The sequence below is a fragment of the Drosophila virilis genome, chromosome 4 (genome assembly GCF_030788295.1).
Source record: "Drosophila virilis strain 15010-1051.87 chromosome 4, Dvir_AGI_RSII-ME, whole genome shotgun sequence".
NCBI lineage: Eukaryota > Metazoa > Arthropoda > Insecta > Diptera > Drosophilidae > Drosophila > Drosophila virilis.
The window spans coordinates 26,643,943-26,664,969 of record NC_091546.1 but is presented as its reverse complement, the minus strand read 5'-3'; the positions used below and the strand labels follow the sequence as shown (position 1 = coordinate 26,664,969).

At 40.3% G+C, this 21,027-nt stretch overlaps 2 protein-coding genes and 3 non-coding genes across 7 annotated transcripts in view; 3 read left to right on the top strand and 2 right to left on the bottom strand.

Annotated features, from left to right (window-relative positions):
• Window positions 1-3,680: 3,680 nt before the first annotated feature.
• TRNAP-AGG (transfer RNA proline (anticodon AGG)) lies at window positions 3,681-3,752 on the top strand. The gene has a single exon. It is a non-coding gene; the product is annotated as a tRNA-Pro (tRNA).
• Window positions 3,753-3,818: 66 nt separating this feature from the next.
• TRNAP-AGG (transfer RNA proline (anticodon AGG)) lies at window positions 3,819-3,890 on the bottom strand. Its single transcript has one exon. It is a non-coding gene; the product is annotated as a tRNA-Pro (tRNA).
• A 207-nt stretch (window positions 3,891-4,097) lies between these two features.
• Window positions 4,098-4,169, top strand: TRNAP-AGG (transfer RNA proline (anticodon AGG)). Its single transcript has one exon. It is a non-coding gene; the product is annotated as a tRNA-Pro (tRNA).
• Window positions 4,170-4,351: 182 nt separating this feature from the next.
• The window catches only part of osp (myosin phosphatase Rho interacting protein outspread), a 123,831-nt gene continuing 107,155 nt past the window's right edge, over window positions 4,352-21,027 (bottom strand). For 2 of the 3 annotated variants that reach the window (XM_032437799.2, XM_002057546.4), the window contains 9 exons: window positions 14,102-14,167; window positions 13,121-13,694; window positions 6,951-9,694; window positions 6,755-6,889; window positions 6,559-6,698; window positions 6,349-6,498; window positions 6,179-6,290; window positions 5,690-5,981; window positions 4,352-5,387 (listed from right to left, as the gene is read on the bottom strand). In XM_032437799.2, coding sequence (XP_032293690.1) covers window positions 5,137-5,387; window positions 5,690-5,981; window positions 6,179-6,290; window positions 6,349-6,498; window positions 6,559-6,698; window positions 6,755-6,889; window positions 6,951-9,694; window positions 13,121-13,694; window positions 14,102-14,167 — 4,464 coding nt within the window. In that variant the 3' untranslated portion in view covers window positions 4,352-5,136. The remainder of the gene's footprint in view (window positions 5,388-5,689; window positions 5,982-6,178; window positions 6,291-6,348; window positions 6,499-6,558; window positions 6,699-6,754; window positions 6,890-6,950; window positions 9,695-13,120; window positions 13,695-14,101; window positions 14,168-21,027) is intronic. The other variant, XM_032437800.2, reaches the window with a different exon arrangement.
• On the top strand, window positions 17,443-19,377 carry LOC6634390 (alcohol dehydrogenase). Its single transcript, XM_002057547.4, has 4 exons — window positions 17,443-17,596; window positions 18,227-18,349; window positions 18,410-18,814; window positions 18,873-19,377. Exons 2-4 carry the CDS (start codon window positions 18,257-18,259, stop codon window positions 19,137-19,139), a joined length of 765 nt encoding a protein of 254 aa, XP_002057583.1. The 5' UTR covers window positions 17,443-17,596; window positions 18,227-18,256; the 3' UTR covers window positions 19,140-19,377.

Here is a 21,027-nt window from a genome sequence, read left to right as displayed (position 1 = left end):
CATTTAGTTTATCGCAGCGCTATAATTAAACATTATTCTCTTATCTCTTATCTTTCTAACAAACGCTCGCTGCCGGTTCGAGGCGAAGCCAAGAAATCGTTCTGAGCCACAACCAAAAGTCTTTTATAATTTAGATATATTCCTCTCGGTCAATAAACGCTTTATAACGTGTTTCTGCTGTAAGCCAAATTGTCTCTCTTTCATTCAGTTGCTAAAAGCATTGCCAACTATAAAATATACTTTCGATTTATATATGAACATTCGGTAGTATCCAATGTAACTACAAATTCATTCGAATACTCGAACATGCCAGTCGCCTATTTCTTATTCCTTCAGCTGCACACCATGTGGAATTTGATTTCAAGTAGCTTGGGTCCTTATAGTCCGATATTTGTATAATTCTCTAAAACTGGGCGGCCTGGGCAAAATAAAAAATAATAGCATACTCTTATTAATAATAATAAAAATAATAATAATAGTAATAAACAGCCTGCAGCGCGGGGTTCCCCTCTGACTCTCGTTTTAAATAGATTCTCCAGTTTTATTTATGACCGAAAACTCATTTAAAAACTTATTCTTCGACAAAATGTTATTATAGAGCTATATGAAATAATCCGATTTTAATAACGTGGTAAGCAACTGTCTGAAGTGACTTTATGACTCAGGGGATAATCTGACCACCATATAGCAATGATTTTTTTTGTGAAGTTGGCGAAGCGGCGGGCTGTTCGGAGAATAGAAAAGACGTTGAGCTTACTTGATAGCCGAATCGTATAGGCTAAAGGTCCCGCAAATAATATACATAGGTATAGTGATATTTGACCACTCATGCAGTTAGAACCAACTTTTCTTTGGGATCTTCCTCATTTGATAAGCAAACATCATTTGTTACCCTACTGCTAGTGATGTGAATCAAATTGCGAATAAAATAGAAAAAACCTGGAGGGCATAATGTTATAAAGTATAACACTTTGTAACTAAAATCTAGATAAGATAAGAATTTCAAGTCAGGATTTCAAGTAAGTTCACTCTATTTTTTTGATCTTCAGAAAGTTTTGACCCGTTAGTAGGGGTCAGGGGTAGAGACAAGTTGTTAGCTTTGACTCTAAGTGCACTTTGAGGGCAATTGTAATTTCTATTGTAAAAGGAATACATATATAAGATATCATAAGCGTGTATAACTATGTGTATATGTATGTATAAAGTTTTCTGTTTTGTTTATTGAAACATCGTTGGCTCTTGCTGGTTTGAAGTAGGTTTTAAATCGAATCAGGGTATGGCTTACGAATATCTGCAATTCACTCATTCATTTGGATTGTGTGTTTAATTAAATATCAATAATATTTCCTAATCCGCCCCATTTACGCTGTTAATTCACATAAATTTGTAGCAGGCTGCATTGAACTGCTTGCAGCATCCTAAAACTGCTTGTGTATCAGCTAAGCAGTGCACTACATTAATAGCTAATACAGAAACCATTTATCGATACAGCTATTTAACATTGGCACATACCTTTGGGCGGATCGGAAAACGAGATTTTACAAGTTTTAAGGTAAGGGCATATCAAGTTAATTAATCAATAGAATGTATATATGTATATTCGTTATTAGTCGACAGTCAACAGTCGAGCCGAACCAACAAGTTCCTTCTTTCTTAAATCTAATCTGATAGTTTGTATTAGCAGCACAAGAGTGTTGCTTCCTATTGAACTGTGACATTCTTTTAGGCTTAATAGATTGAGTTTGTGGAATGTTTGTTCACAACAGCAATCTTCAGAATTTCAGAACACAATTTAACATAATTTGTGTGTTTATATATTGAGCATCATTTCAGATCAGCTTTCCGTTTAAATCGATAGATTAGATAGAGTAGGGCAAAAGGGTTATGTAAAGAAATCAAGAGCCATGCCTTAAGGGTTAAAGATAGAACACGTAATTTTATTTATTCAGCTTACTATCCACTTTGGAAAACTTGCAATATTTGAGAAAAGCTGAGGTTGCCTCGCTTTTCCACTTCGACCTTAGATGCTTGATCAACTGATCAGCTTCCCTGGGGCGTGCTCTCTGATGTCTCCCAGTGTCATTGTGTGTGCCCTATTAAGCCGGCGAAGAAAAATGCTCCAACGGGCTGCAAATTAATGACTTCCAAGTTCTCGCACGAAAACGAACTCGGAAACGTGAACAAAACTGTGAACGGGAACAGACCTTTTGGCTTTTGTGCGGCTCTACTGGCGCAATTTACGATCAGTCCATGGAGCTGCACCATTGTCCGCAATGTTTATGCAATGTAATGTGATTTTATTGCAGCAGCTGAAGTTTGTGGAGCTGCTGTATTCCGCTTTCTTTACAGGCGTTGGAGCATGCCATAAGGCCGAAGCATAAGTAGATTGCGATCATGTTATTCTTCTTGCTTCATTCCCCGAATCCTCTCCCCGCCTGATACGATCAAATTGTTATAGTCCTTCAAAAGAAGCCTGTAACAATTATGGCACGTGAGACGCAATTGAGACTTTTCCTAAATCCTTGAAGATTTCCCAGAGGATAACTTGGCCACTTGGTCACTCTGGTCCAGCCACTGCCTGTCACTAGCAGAGGGCTCCCCGAGGCTCAATTTGAAAACATTGATGCTGCCACCACGGAGCATATTAGGTTGACCTATTCTGCCCGTAGCTGATCAGCCGGCAAGTTGTGTGCCACTTTCGGTTTCCAGACTCTACAGTTCCACATGTGAATTGTGCAGAGAATGTATGTTATCGGGTCTGTATGTTAAGCATTTCCAGGCCGAAACTCATGCCAAGTCCCAATCGTCTGAATGTGGCACAAACAGTATCAATTACCAATTGTTTATATTACAACGTGTTATTGATGCTGCTGTTGCTACCACAATTGCCGCAGTGCATGGTGTTCGGTCGGTCTTTGTTTGTGGCCTGGTTGGCCAGAGCTTCGGTCGGAAACTTTGTAAATCCATCAATTGCTCGTTATCTTGATCAGGAGCACCGCGCTCTGTCTGCAATTTGTTCAAGGTTTGGCGGAATCTTTTCGTTGTTTGAGTTTAACAAATAACGATTTTCTTATGCGACTCTTAATTTAACTAATGTCACTTTATCACATACACGTTTATAGAAAAGGAAATGCAATTAAAATGAATTGTTTTTAGGTCATGATGGTCGTCTTTTATTTATCGAGTTTAAGAGTAGAAAATGGAAAGGTAGCTACTTCAATGCATTATAGACCTACCAAATTAATTATTATTAAATTGCATGATATTAAATTAAATGATCCAGCTGCAAATACTCTCAATACTCACATATTCAGCAAATTAATCGGTGGCATAAGTCCTTACCTATTGTATTAAGTTTGAAAAATATTAATTTTTTTGCTTATGTTTTCAGATATTATTTTTCACATTCGACATATTATCTCAATCCCTAAATTATAAATGTACTCAGAAATGCCATGAGGTAAAAACAACAGTTAAAAAATTTAATATGAATAGAATTAAGGATATAAAGCGTTAAAATTAAATTGAATGTAAGTTTCTTTAATCCGGAGATATAAATATATATTACGCTTTAATGAAATAAGCCTTTATTAGAAAAGCTAAATTCGTAAAAAGCTTTAAGCTGCTGCTGCTTAAGTACCTTTTGTTACAAGTTGTTTTTCGTCACCAGGTGGAGCATCGGCTCGTTGGTCTAGGGGTATGATTTCCGCTTAGGGTGCGGGAGGTCCCGGGTTCAAATCCCGGACGAGCCCAAGTTTGTACATTTTTATTTATGTTTTATTTTGTCATTATTTATTGTAAAAAAAAGAGAATTACTTGGGCTCGTCCGGGATTTGAACCCGGGACCTCCCGCACCCTAAGCGGAAATCATACCCCTAGACCAACGAGCCAGTTATCTTAGGTCAACATTCTTAAATTTAATAATAGTGTTTATGTTTTCAATTTTAATTTGTTGGTTATTGGTTAAATTATAATTTAGCGTTAAAACTTCATATAATTCAATTAATTCGGTTGTTATTTAATCATGCAAAACAAGAAAATACCTGTTATCTACTTTTACTGAACCAAATAGCTTTGTTGACATGAAATCGCCAGCTGGCTCGTTGGTCTAGGGGTATGATTTCCGCTTAGGGTGCGGGAGGTCCCGGGTTCAAATCCCGGACGAGCCCAAGGAAAATAAGCTTTTTACCAAATTTTTTAACTTCAAATTATAAACAATTTTGCATGTTTAATTTTTTTTTTTTTCACAAATAACGACTTAATTGTAAATACAATAAACATATTTTATTTGCCACGAACGTGACTTAATTAAAATTGCATCAGTAGTAAGAAATTTGAGTAATACCAATGGTTAACAGAACAAATAGAGTTTAATTTATTAATATTTATAATGCACTTACATTTTTTATATGTGATTTATATATTTAGGTATATATCTCGCAAAACAATTTTGATATTAAAGACAAAAACCTAACAAGTTACTTATATGCACGTAAATTCATACTGACAATGCCATATGTGTATAAATAGTTGAGCATAACATTTATGGTCTGTTTTTTTTTTCGATTGTCCTAAATACTACATAAGTAAATGACACATTTAATGGACATAGAAACTTTTGGGTAAATGTAACAGATACAATACGATTATAGAATAACTGATAAATCCATTTCGTCAAATAGAAAATTGAATTCTTGCCAATAATTGATATTTTAAATAGTGGCTAGTTTACGATGATTTTGTTGTTGTAAGTGTTATTGGTGCTGTGGATATTATGATTAGTTTTTCCATTGCTCAACGTCCTTTCCAGCTTACGGCGGAAGGGGGCGAACATTTGTTGTTGTTGTTAGTATAACTCAATCTTTTTCTCGTTCTCGCTCTTAGTTACGAGAAGCTGCAGCAACATCACCAACATCATCTTTATTAGCCATGTTTATATTTATGTATTTCCGTTCGATTTTGCATTTGGTTTAAGTTATTTTTATATGTTAAATATTTATTATAATAATTTATTTATTATTAGCACTAATTATTCTTTGGTTATTCCACTGGTTTTGTTGTTGTTCGTTCTTGGTTATGGTTTTTCATTTTCAACTGTTTTGTTTTTCGTTTTGTTTTTCATTATTTCATTGTTGTTCATTGTGCTTTTTCCTTTTGTATTGCATTGTCGGGGTTGTGCTGTTGCTGTATGTTAATGACGGCAGCTGTTTTATATATTCGTTTGTGACTGGGTCCCTTTGAATTGGGCAGGCTTCTAATACCTGATGCTGATGCTGATGCTGATGCCGATGCTGATGCTAATGCTGATGCTGATGATGATGCTGGTGATGTTGGTTTTGCAGTGGATTTTCGTAAATTCTTTCCAAACGTTGAGCTCGGTTTTAGACCTTGAAAAGAGACACAGAAAATTCATGTTAGATACTTTGGTATATGCAAAATATAATGTTACGAATAAATGTGTTGACATATGTGTTCGTGTGTGTGCCGTATGTTAATGGAAAACAACATTAGTTATATCTTATACACCAAAAACTAATAGATCACGTGGACATATATCGTTGCAGTAGGGAGAGATAAGAGATTAGATAGATAGAGGGCGACAGTGAAGTACGTGTAAACAGTGAAAAGAGATTCTTATTCGGCGGTGCGCAGACCAACGTAATAGGAAAGTGAAATGCATTTCGTTTACCTTGAAAACATAAACGATTCTGATATATGGCAAATATATCGCAGGGCTTGTAGCACGGCTCATAGGCTAGCTCTTCGCCAGTGCTTTCGATATCGTTGCCGGAATCAGAATTGCTTGTGGCAGACGTTTGGGAACGACTGAGCTTATTGGAGGGTATCACAAACTGGTTTTGCTCCATTTTGTCGGGCGCTCTCGATGCTGTTACGTGGTCTGTGTCTGGGTCTATAGATGCTGTTGGATTGATTCTTGTTGTGTTTGGTTCAACCATAATATGTGGTGGGCACTGAACAGGCTTTGGTTGTGATGTTGTGTTGTGGAAGATGGTAACAAAGTGTATTAGTTTTTGTTTTGGTTTTGTCTAATTTAGTGTTAGTCACAGATATTTGTTGCACAGTGTACTATATGTTTTGCCACAATTTCGGTAAAAGCTGCGCTCAGTTATATATCTAGCTATCTTACGATTCCAAAAACGAACAAAGCAGGGCTTACCTCGCTATCTTGGCATGCAGCGTCCTCTTTCGAACCTGTCGTCAGCCCCTGGACAAAGTGCACATCGCTGCCAGGATCATCTGAGGCCAAGTGTGCGCGAAATTGTCTATTTCTTTGATAAGAGTCAAATGAGTGAGCTGTATTCGAACATTTACTTGTAAAGCGTTTACCTCAGCTCCAGCTGTTGCATTTGTTGGAAGTGCCTCAACTTGCCGTTGGCCAGGTGCAGTTTTTCCTCAAGCGCAGCGTTTTCCACGCACTTTATGGAGTACTTCTCGGAAAATGACAAAATCTCTAGCCGCAGCTCATCGAGCTCCTCTCTAAAAAGAGTGTGGAAATAATTTAATAGTGTTCGAGCTGGGCAGACTGTGGTCACTTACTCCTTCAGCTTAGCGCCATCTCCACGCATGTGTTCGCCTCGCTGTACCTGATGCAGAAATTCCGCCTTGAAGCGTGCCACTTCACGTTGCACTTCGCTCTGGTGGGCCTTACGCATGGCATCCAGGGCGGCCAATGTTGCCTAGGGTTAAAGGTGTTGAGATCATGCTTGAAGCTAATGCAGTTACGACTACATACCTGTGTTTCCTCAGCTAAAGCGGTTTCCTTCTCCGCCAACAGACGCTCAATTTCTTGCTTGTGCTTTTCTTCCATATCGCAGATTAGGCGACGATGCGATGACTCCATAGCGCTCAGGCCCTTCTCGCAGAGTGTCTTTAATGTAAATTGTTAGATATAGCTTTAAGAATAAAGTGACTTGAAGATGGTGACATACCCTCAGCTGTTCGATTTCCGTCTGATAACGTTTGCGAAAGCTCTGCTCATCGGCGACATTGGCATGTTCGTGTCGATACACCTCCCTGAGGCACTCAAGCTGTTTGCCGTGCTCTCTTTCGAGCAGATCGAGACGTTTCTCCATCCGTTTGCAACGCTCCTGCTGTCGGCCCAGCTCGTCGCTTAGCTCGTCGCGCTGCTTCAACAGCTTCTGCTGCTCCTGCTCTTGGCTGGCGCACTTCTCCAGTGCGATCGCCAGTTCGTTTTCACGCTGCTCCAACAGCTGTTCACTTCGTTGGAGGTCCGTCTCGGTCTGCTGATGAAGTGCTGTCAGCTTCTCGACGCGTTGCCGAAACTCGCAGCACTTATGGCAGGAATCCTGCAGGCACGAGAGCTCCATTTGCTCGCTGACCATTACGCAGGTCTCGGTAAGAGCACGTTCCAATTGTCTAAGTCCGTCCTTGCGCTCATTGAGGGGCGAAACGGATCGACGACTGCGATGGCCCGCGCGCAGCAGCTGCAGCTGGTTTAGACTCTGTTCTAGCCGCTCCTTACTGCTGAGCAGAACATGCTCTAGACTATGCAGACGCTGCAGCAGATGGGAGTTCAAGGGCGATGATTGAATACTGGAATCGCTGCTGGACTCGGTGCTTGGGACAGTGCTAGCTGCAGGCTTGCGCTCCACGGTTTCTCTTTGGAGCTCAGTCAGCTTAAGCTCCAGTTGCTCCTTGCCTTTTAATGAGAGTGACCGCCTTCGTTCGGACTTGGCCAGTTTCTGCTTAAGCGCTCGCACCTGGCGCTCTGAAGTGCTGTACTTGATCGTCAAATCTTGAATCCGTGCAGCCATCAATTGGAGTTGGGCCCCATCTTCCATCTGGCTGCGTTCCAGTTTCTGCTGCAGTGCCGTCTGGATCAATTCGAGCGCATCGTACTGGTTCTGGGACTGTTTAAGCTCACGTTTCATAGCACGAATTTCATTTACCGCCTTCTCAAAGCGGCTGCGCAGCTCATTGTACTCCTCGGCCAGCGAGTCCCGCTGCAAGCAGTACGGATCTATATCGCTTATCGTGGTCAGATCACTGAGTGAGTCCATGCGCTTCATTTTGTGACGCTGCAAGTTGCTGAGACTGGGCACCTGGTTGTTGTCCGCCTGCAATTCGCGCAGTCGCTTGTACAGGCTCTCGTTCTCCTCAATGCCCTGCGCCAGACGATCCTCCAGCTGCTTGATAGTACACTGACTCTCCGTCAGCTGCACGCTCAGGCTATGCACCAGCTCCGCTGCACTTTGCTTGGCACTCGCCAGTTCACCGTTCAGCTGCTGCTGTTGTTCCTGCAGCCGGGCCGTGAGCTCCTGCTCCGTGCGCTGCAGTGTTGTGAGCAGCTCCGACATGCGTGCCTCGCGCAGCTTGGCTTCGGTACGCAACGTTTCGCATTGTTGCTTGAGCTCGCGGTCTGGCCGCATCTCTTCGGGCACGGCCATTAATGGCAGCTCATCGCTGGCCACACTATCGACCGTACTTCGGCGCGAGCTGGGTGGAGAGCTGCGGCTGCGCTTATGCAGACTAGCCAAGCTGCGATTGCGCAGACAGCTGCGTAAGACAGGTGGCGAAGGTGACAGCGGTGAGCCCCAGTCGAGGCTGTCCCGACGACCGCCCTCAGAGGCCGTGCGGTACTCCTCATCAGAGGAGAAATGTGGTGCATTTGCCGGGGTTCCAGGCGTGGCCGGACTAGAGCTGAGCGGGTGTGTCTGAAGCTGTGCCTTAATAAAGTCCTGCTCAATTTCGCTCGGCTTAATTACCGATGCCGTCACCGTCGTTGGCGAAGTCTCCAACTGTTGCGGTAGCCCTGCCGCACTCCTCAGTGCGACCAGCCAACTATTGCGCGAGCTGGGCGAGAGGCCGGCTAGAAACAGGCGCTGCTTGTCCCAGGTAATCAGTTGAAAGGCATGCTGTTTGCTGGCGCTGGGCTCTTCCACTACATTCGAAAGGCTGTTGACATCCAGGACGCCATCGAGTACGCCCCTTTCCTCGCACAGCGGATCTCTGTAGTAGAAGAGCGCCGCACCACATAGCGTGAACCAGTGCTTGCTCCACTCGCCCGTCCGATTATCCAGCTTCATTAACCAGCCTTTTTTCGCGTTAAGCGTATCCTTTAGGCTTTTGGCTGACGGCTTGTTGGACACTGTGCACTTATTGGCTTTGCTCGCAGGTCTCAGCTCATCCGCCTTGGCCAGGTAGTTGGCGCACAGCTCGTCCAGATTACAACCGCCATCGGGATCGCCACGTTCGTGCTGATAATGCTTTGCGGGTTTTAGCTGCAATTGCAATCGGGCGCCGGCTTTTCCGTTTTTTGCGCTCTCTACTCCTTGCTTAGGTTGTTGCTGCTGCTGCTGTTGTTGTTGTTGTTGTTGCTGCTGGGACACCAACACTGTGGGTATCTTTTTGACTATTGCAGATACAATTGCTGGCGTTGAGTTGGCCGCCAATGGTAATGACTTTGGTCTCAGATTGACACTCGTTTGCTCGGAGCTTGCGCTCGTCGATTTGCCGGTGGACGTCACTTGGAAATCGGTCTCATCACGCGATGTCTGGTACTGGTAATGATGGTGATTGTTTAGGGCATTGTTGACAGCCGTAGACCAACGCTTGTTCTGGTGTTGACTTAGATTTGTGTTAGCAATGTCCTTGATGGATTTCTCATCTCGTCGCATGTCCTCGATCAGCAAACAGCCCGTGGGTTGAGACACTGCAAGCAGAATCATTTTTGCAAGTCAATTATTGATATCAAATTATTGAGCCGACCCTCTGCCTAGACCATATGTCTTTTGTTCCCAAGGAAAAAAGTAATAAGAGCCCTCGATTGGAAGTTAAGTGCCCCAAGTGTTTGTTGAAGAAGCGCAAAACATAATACGAATAGGCATGTTGATTGCTCATAAACTATTCAGTTATCAGGGCCATTTATTAAAATTGGTTCTAGTCTTGCTTGAGGATTCCATTTCCCTGGAAATACTTGTGCCATCCATAGAGCCATAATCCGATGTGCGGTAAGTTATTTGTGTGCAAATATAGGAAAATTGTAAAAACGAGTTGAATGGTAAAAGGATCCCTGCGAAAAGATGCTCGATAACATGGTAAAACGTTCTCGTAAGAGAGTGACGAGATAGCTAGTGCCATAATTTTATTAACACCCAAACGAGCAAACGATGCATTGGCAACTATCAGAGGCATTGCTGCTGCAGTTGTCCCATAAATATATATGATTACAAAATATATATATTTAGAAGGCCTCTTGGCTTTGCTGGACCCGTTTCGCTTTATTATGATAATCATAAAAATTTCCAACTCGCCATTAAAACCAACCGTGTCTGTGCTTGAGTGGGCCTCAATTCGGTCAGTCGAACAGGTTGAACTCTTAGCCAACTTTTCGGACAGTCGAACTCCCTGCGTTTATCTTGATTATTTAGTTGTGGGCCCGGCACAAAAATAAAAAGAAGACTTCTTTCTCCGTAAGCTCAGATGCTGAGCTCCAGCATCAGTTGGATCACGACGGTCGCCTTTGCTTGAGGGACTGACTCACCAGGCAGGTTCAAGGTTACTGTGCTAAATGGTGGGGCATGCCTTTAATTAGCCGACTTGTCGGTCTCAGTCGTTTAAGAAAGGCAACGACCACTGAGTAGCCGTTGATTACGCTCAGCTCCAAAAGGTAAGCATGTATGTCTGTAGCTGAATTTATATAGCCTATCATATTATAAATACAAGCAGGCAAAATCACAACAGACATACACAGGGACCAGCCAAAGCCGTCAGTTTATTTCGCATTTTTTAACCGAATAGCTTACTAATCATACCCCGTCCATTCGCACTAACTATTTATTACCAATCCAATGCAGAAGAAATATTAAGCATTAAAACTGTCAAGACCTTGCGGCTCAACCTATAAACTAATAGAGGCTAACCTAGAAACCCATTACTGATATGCTTACTCAAATTCATGTATCTTTATATTAAGTGCATTTCTTCAATTAAACAAGAGCAAAAACACACTTTTTTTTACAATTGTAATCATTTTATAATTAAATAAGAAAAGTATTATAACAAAAATCTACTACAGGGTTCGTACTCACCCTAAATCCGAAAATATTCCTGAGTGAAAATTTCAGCTACATATCTTAATGTTGGGACTATATGTTGGTCTGGACAAACTCTTTTCTCAGCCACACATCTCTAATTACACACGTTTGATTAATGAAAACTGCAATTAAGCCACTTCAAACAATCCACTCAGTCATGGACAGCTTCCGCCTTGGTATAATAAATAATCAAATTCCAAGTTCATTTGCCAGTCCGGGCACATCTTTTGGGCAATAGTTGCTTGGCCAACCTAGCCTAAGGCAGCCTAAGGCAAGCCTTATACCATGACTTTGAAAAATTTCTAACTGACTGGAACGTTGGCATAAACTGAGCTTGGCGTCTGCCAGTAAACATACTCGCTGTCCTTATGAATATTGATTGGTTATTGGTGGTGCAAGTCTACAGCAATTTGTCTCTTTCACTCTCACTTCCTTACCCTCGCTTGAACAGTTTTACAAGCCGCAGCCTCATATGATTCTGCCCCTTGTTTCTCTTAGCTACATATTTAATTTTTCCTTTAATTGTGCATTCTGCATAATTATCCAGAGCGCATCAATAATAAGTTGGTTAATATGTCAGTATATGTTAGGTATTAATAAAAATTAATTATACCCTGAGCCAAATAAAAATGGGTAAAGAGGCAAATGAATGTAATATGCTGTCATCGATATCGATTTATCGAAAACGGGGTTAGTTATCGATTATCGGAAACAAACTCGTACTGCACGGAAACTAGGAGCATATGGACGGAAAACATTTATTCCAGTTATTAATTCTTGATTCGACCCATTAGTTATGTATATTTGCTGATCATTTGTTCGTCTACGTTCTTAACAACTGTGCTCTGGTTAATTAAAATTTATTTCAAAACATCTTTAGTCAAGCACTTATTAGCTTATTTTCTGTATTCTTTCGTTTTCTTTGCCGGTTTTAGCTAGAATTTGCCATTACCGCCTGCAGGCTCGTCATCAACTGGCAATTTATCAAATAAATATTGAGATTTGTTGTATGTGGCAAGTCCTCGAAGATTGGCGAGGATCAAGTAACGGCCTGAACCTATGCATGCAACTCTTTGTGGGCCAACAACCCCGAGTAGCAACAACGATGAACTGAACAACGATGCAGATACACTATAATTTAAGCGTGAATATCATTTTTCCATGAACAAGTATCCTACAGCAAGGCATGTGGGAACATTCACAGTAACTGCAATTACCAGACTGAGCCTAGAGAGCCCAGAACTCAAAGTTACTGCAAGCCTAAGCAAGGGCTGGGGCAAGGGCAGGGGCCATTTGGCCATTGTATGCGTCTGGTGGATCTAAAGAAAATTTATGAAGCCTACCATTAAGTAGGAAGCTGGAGAAAAGGTGGCCTGTTGCTGCACGCTTGTGACTTGAGTTGTTGTTACTGTGTGAATTCAAGGTTAATTTTGTAGCTGGGTCTTTAACTAGCTACACGCACGGACCGCAGCCCCTTCTCCGCTGGTCTGCACAGCCGTTGCGACGCATCGCCTCCCTTATGCCACCCAGCTCAGAGTCTGTCTGGGCAGTGCTTGATAATTTTGATTGCTGCAAGCCATAAATGATCATAAAAATTATAGCAGCCGATACAAAGAGGGCAGCGAAAAATAAAAAAACTAAAACAAAAACAAAAACTACAACATGCCTCGATAAGGAAGGGCGTATAAAATCACAATCATAAAACAGATTGTGCAAATAAATGCTTTGAGGCGAAAAGTAAAAGTCACTTTATCATCTTTATAATACCAACGTGTCGCGAACATATGTACATACATACATATGTTTGCTGCTGTTTATGTACATCAATGACTACCCAGTGCCAGATAAATGCTATGTCAAAATGTGTGCGTATCAAGTCTGCTCGTAAAGAGGGACAACTTGGGAAGCTGACTAGTGATTTAGGTGTTTATACACTCATAATTCGTTATTGCATAAGTAGTCTTAAAAATCAGAAGTCATGCAGGTATGGTAGATTGCTTTACTGGATTTAAACAGCAACTGATTTGTGAATAAAAACTTACCCCGGTTTGTGATCTCATTGCCAGCATTGCGATTGTTCTCGTCCTGTCCGCCATGGCAGCTCGATGAAGACGATGTTTTTGTCTTCCTTGAGTTTGAAACTTGCCGCTGCTGAGTCTCGTCTTCGTCCTCCTCATCCTCGCCTGTCTCGACCCCATCGTCCTCGTCGTCATTTGCCATAGCAGTGACTGAGAGACTAACTGTGTTCGGCGAGCTGGAGTCGTCGAGGCTACATAGCAGATTGCCGGCCGACTGCGAAGACGTTAGCGTGTCCTTGTGGTAGGAGCTATGGCGGTTGCCCAACTTGACTGCCATGTCCACATTCGAGGACTGCCTTAGGCAGCTGATCTGACCGCCTGGCAGTGTGGTGCTGCGCTTGTGGCGGCCCTTGCATTTGGGAAAGCCAGTTAATATATTGAGCCACCACTGCGACTCATCTGGACTAATGCCCTTGACGAAGGTCACGCGGTCCTGTGCAGTTATGGCAATCGAGTTTGTATGGCCTGTAACCTCCTCGGCACTGCTCACTTCGAGTACTTTGGTCATATCAATGCAAGCCTGTGGCACTGTCTCGGGCTGCAAACAAACGAAATCTTAGAGAATTCTGACAATTACTGTGTAAAATGTTTCCCTCTCTCCTAAAACATAAAACCGATATGTTCTGCCTGCTGTGAAAAGACAGATTTTTAGATAAGCGTGGCTAATCGGACTTGGCTGATGATATGGATCATTCGGAATAAAAGGCGTTCATCCGAGGAATAGCCGGACGGATATTCCGCTAAATTAAACATATTCTGTTCACATTGCGAACAGCTTATAAGCTTTATTATAATTTCATTTGGAATACTGTCACCGACGGCACAGGTAAAATCTAGAGCAATGTCGTAATTAGTTTCTTCAACGTGATAAGCATTCTGAGACTACAAATATTTGTATCTCTGACAGCACATAAGTTTTAATTCTAACAACGGCAAGGTACTTACATAATCATCCACTGAATAAGTCAGCTCACCATCGTCGTAGAGAACAAACCATCGTCTTTGCCAACGCTATTAGGGGTACAAAAAAAATAAAATATTCAGTTTTAGCTTCGATTAATAAAATTAATGTAATAAATATACGTATATTATGTTATGTGCTGTGATCGTTAAGTGAACAGCTCGGTATGAGGTCATTTCTGTCAATATCATCTTGCAATTGATTTGATTTGCGCTCAACACTTCCCCACGACTCATTGATATGTTCTCAAGTTAATCCAATAGTTAACAAAACAGAATTATTTTATTTGCTTCCGTGCTCATGGGCAGAAATGTATTTGCGTGTCAAGCGTTTACGATAGCCCCTGCTTTGTCAGACTATTAACATTTGAGTCTACCTACGGCTGGTGCTGATGGTAAATTATTGCCATTGGCCGTGGCCGTAACGCCCCCTTAGAAGGAACCGCAATTCCTTAACATGTCGCTTTGGTTGCCGCCGTCATCCCTGAAAAAATGACTATCCAATGCCTTCGCATTTATACTGGTTCTTATTGCTATTGTTGCTCGCAGATGAATACAGAAATCATAACAAATGCATGGCATCAACAACATGGTAGAGGATACATCTACCCGCAGACACATGCTCTGCACGGGCCCCCTTTTGAGATTTATGGTGGAGCTCGTATTTATGCAAATTACTAAAAGTCAAAGCAAATTAAGCCGAGGCTTCAGGTAGATGCCGAAGCCCAACAGCTTGTAATATTTTTATTATATTCCCTGCAAAGACAACTATTGTCGTAAATCGTGCATGAGGTGTGGCAGGTTGTATATATATTAAGTCCCCTTCTTATATATAAGTCTAAAAGCACCTCTTTGAAAGGAAAGTGTATTTACGGTAACTGCATTCAGTAAGGGTATCTACCACCCAGAGTAAACATTTGATGTTGAGTCGTGTTTTGGGTCGATTGGCAGATAACACTTACGGTAGGTTTTAAATGTAAACAAGGATTGTTTTACTTTATTTAACTGTAATGTAATTAACTGCTTGTCCTGATAGACTGAAGCTTGATTCGTATAAGCCGTAACAGCCTAAAAACTGTAACCTTACTGACTGCGTTTAAAAATCATTAAAGACAGTTCCCCACAATTCAAATGCTTGTATGGGCGAAAATTGGCAAAAAATATTGGTATTCGGGTCGAGTGTTTTTTCGCGATGATTTATCACATATCGTATCGATGTTATCTAAAATTGAAAAGTATCATAACCACAGTTTTTAAAATTTAAAGATTTCCAAATCTGGCAGAGACCATTTAATGAATATCCTACTATTATTTGACTTTTGGGAGGAAAAACCACCCGATCAGCATTTTTTATTTAAAAGTGGTATTTTTGCCATTCATAGATATAACAAATATTTTAAATTGCAAGTCTTTAGGTCTTATAGCTTTAAGGTATTGGCTCTTCATATTCCGCTCAAGAAAACAAATTCTATATGATTTCAGATATGCTCTCGTCTACCTGTTAAATATACCAGTACAACGCGTATACCCATTTGAATGAGGTTCAAGTAGGTAGACAGGTAGACACAATATATCAGGTAGACACAATATATTAGTTGGCGGCTGGCGGTTTGTCAAAGCCTACATGATTATGTGTACGTTATCGTAGAATGGAAATGTTTTAAATTTAAATTTTAATCTTCAACTTCATCCACTTGGGAGAAAACCCAATAACTTCTACTGATTGTTTGAGTCGTCCAGTCAGCTTCCTAGCTGTTACGGTTTGGGCTGTGTACTTTTTTAATTAGGAAATCGCAACCTTTTTAATTAAGATTAACAATTACGACAGCTCGAACGTCTGCCGATAGACGTTCTTATCAGGCTTTTACAGCAGTCCAGCTTATCAGTAAATTTACGAGTGGTTTGTTATAGATTCATAATCATATTCACAAGGTAGCAACGAATACTGTCCCATTTTAGCATATTCATTTTGAGCAAGTTACATCAAGCATAATTAAATAAGCTTATAATTTTTATCAAAAAAAAGAACATGACATAATATATCTTTTTAAGAGAGAATCAGAAATAGATTGTTTGCCTGAAAACCGATTAGAACATCCCGAACGAGTCGAGTTCCAATGTTTTCACTGTTTAGTACAGCTCAGATAAATTATTTTAACAACCGTGAATAGAATAAGAAATTTAAATAGAATGATTTGAATTCCACGTGGAAAATTATATTTTAGATAGATGTTTGATAATTAATTTGAGCTCCATCAAATGAAGATGCCACAGTAAAGAATCAATTTTTTTCGCCCGTCAGTTTATTCCCGAGCATTTTAAGCCCGGCAAGCTGTTTGACTTCTGACTTAATAGGCTCTGATTCTTATCAGGCCTTATCATTTTTAAGAATAGAATAGCTACGTTCAATATTCTAGAAATACTTAAACCAAAAGTCATCAGTAGAAGTGCACTTTTTAATCGATGACTATGCTAACTTTTGCTTATAAAATGACTATATAACAAATTACTATCAAGCATTACCCGAAATTTTGAGGTCTATCAGTTTATTTATTCCACTCCCTTATTGAACCTTTTTTGACATTTATAAACTTCGTATTTATGTATTTGTATCTAGGGAAGAAACTATGTAGATTGTATGTTAAGGTTAACGCTGTGTTCAGGACATTCTCAAGTGCGCCCCTCCCAAATTGTACTTTGTTAATGTATGCGTTTAGTCTAGATTATAAGGTCAAAAGGCTATTAATGCAATCTCGGCAAGCGAGGTAAAAGCTTGTTATTATTAATAGTTATTGGTTTCATTTTCTTTACATTGTATAGCTATACTCTATGTGCCTGCAATATGTACTAAGTATATTATCTTAATCAATGCCGTTCGGCTGAGACAGTGGGATATTATAATATCCAAGTTTTTTTTTTCGAATGTAAATGCACACAGAATGGTGAGATACGGTTGCTTGAAAGGGCTATAATGAATACCTGCCAGTTAAGGTTGATAATTGTAAACGTTCTTAGCATGTGGTGGGCTTGGTTTTTCTTGCTTAATGGAACTCGTGTTAAGCAATTGTTGACCCAAGTATGATAATTCTATTCGGTACGCCCTACTCGGCAGATGCAAATCAGCCGATGCTCAATTTGCGACCATAAAAAGCAAACATTTAGTCCACGTATATTGCTTTGACATTCACTGAAGGTCGAATCTCCAAGCGTGCCGCGTTCCATGCCTCTCTCCTATCGCAATACTCGATGTTTCCATACAAGTACACATGTGAGCACACGCCCATTTGTTTTCGTAAATTTACACAAGAGCATTACATTACCTAGACACTGAACGTCTCCGCGACTTAGACAGAGGCTTGGGATTTGACTTACAAGTATTTAAGGGGCCACTCGCATAGAGAACAGTGTCAGTCAGCACAGTGTAATCAGGCAGATCGGATCAGTTGCACGTTCCTCATATTATTATTTCTCGGCCGCAAAGTAAGTTGTAGTGTGTAATAATAGGAAAATAGTAAACAGCCTGGGGCACAAATATATGTACATATTTTCATATTACTGTGCAGGCTATCAACGATTTTGTTCATATATTCTTGATAGCCCTGTTTACTTAGTGCGGACTTTAACAGGTCTTGGTCCTGTGCCGGAGAGGGTATCTTATAGTCGGCCATCTATTAGTTATGGTCTTAAACTAGTTTGTTCTGGTTTTCTAATTTTAAATAAACTAGTCAAATAGCTGCGCATGCATGATATTGTGAAATATTTGAAATCTTAATTAATATTCTACCAACACACAAAGCACACGCATTGCCGAACGAGCATACGAATCTTAAGCAAAACAAAAAATAAATAAACAAATGTTGCGTCTAAATTAAGCACATACGTAAATTCGGCAAGACTTGACTGGAAAAAAACCAAAAGAAAACGCAACAAAACAAAACACGAACAGTTCTGTCAGTTTTAACGTCGACTTCGCTGCCGGCGTTCTTGATAAGATAAGATAAGATTGGCCGGCAAGGGAACACTAAAAAAAAACCACCGGCTGCGCGGTTATAAATAGTAGGCATAGACTTGAACAACTTAGAATCTGTTGTTCGTTCTTCGTCTGAACAGGTGAACTGACTAGAAAGCATCATTAAGAGGATGGCGATCGCTAACAAGAACATTATCTTTGTCGCTGGACTGGGTGGTATTGGACTGGACACCAGTCGGGAGATTGTCAAGAGTGGACCAAAGGTGTGTATCAGACTTTTGTAAGATGGAATAGTATATTAACAACAAAATGTATTTGCCTAGAACCTGGTGATCCTTGACCGTATCGAGAACCCGACCGCTATTGCCGAGCTGAAGGCAATCAACCCAAAGGTGACAGTCACATTTTATCCCTATGATGTAACTGTGCCGGTGGCAGAAACCACAAAGCTACTGAAGACGATCTTTGCCAAGCTGAAGACTGTGGATCTGCTTATCAATGGCGCTGGCATTTTGGACGATCACCAGATTGAGCGTACTATTGCGGTAAACTTTACGGGCACGGTGAATACCACAACTGCCATTATGGAATTCTGGGATAAGCGCAAGGGCGGCCCGGGCGGAGTTATTGCAAACATTTGCTCGGTGACTGGCTTTAATGCCATCTACCAGGTGCCTGTTTACTCCGCCTCAAAGGCAGCTGCTCTAAGCTTTACCAACTCACTGGCCGTAAGTAAGTCAGATAACAAACCGAATGTGAAATACCAAATCTCTTTAATTTGAATAGAGACTGGCGCCTATTACTGGTGTAACGGCCTATTCCATCAATCCGGGCATCACTAGGACACCCCTGGTGCACAAATTCAATTCGTGGCTGGATGTCGAGCCACGCGTGGGCGAGCTACTTCTTGAGCATCCCACTCAAACGACTCTGGAGTGCGCCCAGAACTTTGTTAAGGCCATTGAGGCCAACCAAAATGGAGCCATCTGGCAACTGGATTTGGGTCGCCTGATCTCCGTTGAATGGACCAAGCACTGGGACTCACATATCTAAGCCATTCAAATCCGAGCAAGGAGCATCTGCATTTAAAAAACCCATAGTCTCTAGGCGACCAATATCTGATTCAACGTACAAATTCGTAATTGGTTAGGGTTGAATCTTACGGAACTAAATTCTTATAAAAGGCTGAACATATATCATTCAAATCATTCTGATGTACGAATTCACACGCACATATTGTGTAATATGGAATTCTGAATATAACCAAAAAATAAAAATCTGATTTAATGAATTAATGAAATCTGTACTACATATAAGCTGATTGTATTTCGTTAAGATTTTCAATCTGCTGGAATGTTTGGATTAAAAAATGTGGTTGGTTGCTTTTCAACTAGTTCTATAACAGGTTTATATAAAATACACAATCTGACGAACAACATGTGCAGGGCTGGTAATCAATGATGGCTATCGATAAAAGTAAATCGACCCACGTTGCAAATTCGATTACTCCAGTTTTATAAACACAACTAATGTACGGCACGTTTATAAGTTTATACAAATTGATATAGGACTGCTTTTGAAGTATAACATACTAGATGAAATTTAAGCATTATTTCTTGGCAGATCTTGACAACTCTAATATCAAACAATTTGCATTAGAAATTTAACAAAATATATTGAGTCAAAATTAGCATTCCACCGTCCACAAACAATAAATTGAGACGCATGAAAGTATGCAATATTTCCTCTTCCACTTAAGAATTCTCTCTTGTAGTAATAAAATCTTCCTTTTGCAGGTTACTACCGATATTTTCCGTATTTTGTTTCCAAATCATATTCACCTAATTTATGAGCTTCCTTATTCTCACATATTTGCAAACCGTAAGTCCATTGTCTACAAGGTTAATTAATCTTCGGAGTGCCGAATACATCTCATCGTTCTCAATATATTGCAATAATAAAAGAATTTGATGTATAGTGTGTTAAGTAGGTATATTGTAAATGTTATATGCTTAAAATAATTTAGATTATATTTAATGCTTCGCTTTTTTCTCACTTTCGGTATTTTCTAATTGTATATATTATCGCTGCAAATGGCCTTTATATTAGGATTAGGTTTTTCTAACAGGACATACAAATTGAATTGACAGTGTACCGATTTATAAGATTAAATAGCTTCATAAAAATTCATTGCGTATTTCATGACAAGATGCTATTGCGAAATAAGATCAAGAGAAACAAGTGAATCCTAGTCGGTAGTTTTCAACTAGGATTGCAATAAAATAAAATACATATAATAGATATTTAACATATATGATATTAAAGAAGCTACATGTCTCTGGCCCTGAACATCTACGAGATTTGCTTAAAATAAGAGGCGAGGAAAATTTACTCTGAGCATTTATTATTCAAGCAAGATACAAAATCAATGTATTACTACATAGGTTGAAATTCCCTTTTTTGCTGGTCCAAAAAAAATTGTAAAATTAAAAATGAACAATGAACATTAATTGTCTTTGAATTGTGGGCAACAGCTGAAGTATGTTAGCTGTAGGTGCTGCAAAATAGCCAGAATATTTTGAATACGAGCTTTTCAGATCAACTGGCTCTCTCTGTCTAGATATTACTGAATGACAAGATTCTAATGCTTATTCTAATAGAAAAGTTCTGCAACACCTAAAAGTATACACTTAATAGACTAATTCAAAATTACGATTTAATTTCTGACGGAACGATAGTTGCGGATAACTCGGTCAAATCTTATCCGATTTTCAAGAGGTTCGGCTGGCTGGCTGTTATTGGTCAAAATTTATGTCAAAATGGTACCCCCAAATATCCTATTTAGACATAGGTCAACATTTCCGATTTTGGTTTGGACCCTTGTGCATGGTTCGGCTCTTAAAGTCTGGGTTCTGCGAAATGATTGAGATAAGTTTCAAAT

Bases quoted from the DNA above. Each gene is read 5' to 3' on its own strand.
- LOC6634390 (XM_002057547.4), top strand. From the start codon at position 18,257: ATGGCGATCGCTAACAAGAACATTATCTTTGTCGCTGGACTGGGTGGT. The intron at 18,350-18,409 runs GTGTGTATCAGA...GTATTTGCCTAG, and splicing joins TTGTCAAGAGTGGACCAAAG to AACCTGGTGATCCTTGACCG. The intron at 18,815-18,872 runs GTAAGTAAGTCA...TAATTTGAATAG, and splicing joins GCTTTACCAACTCACTGGCC to AGACTGGCGCCTATTACTGG.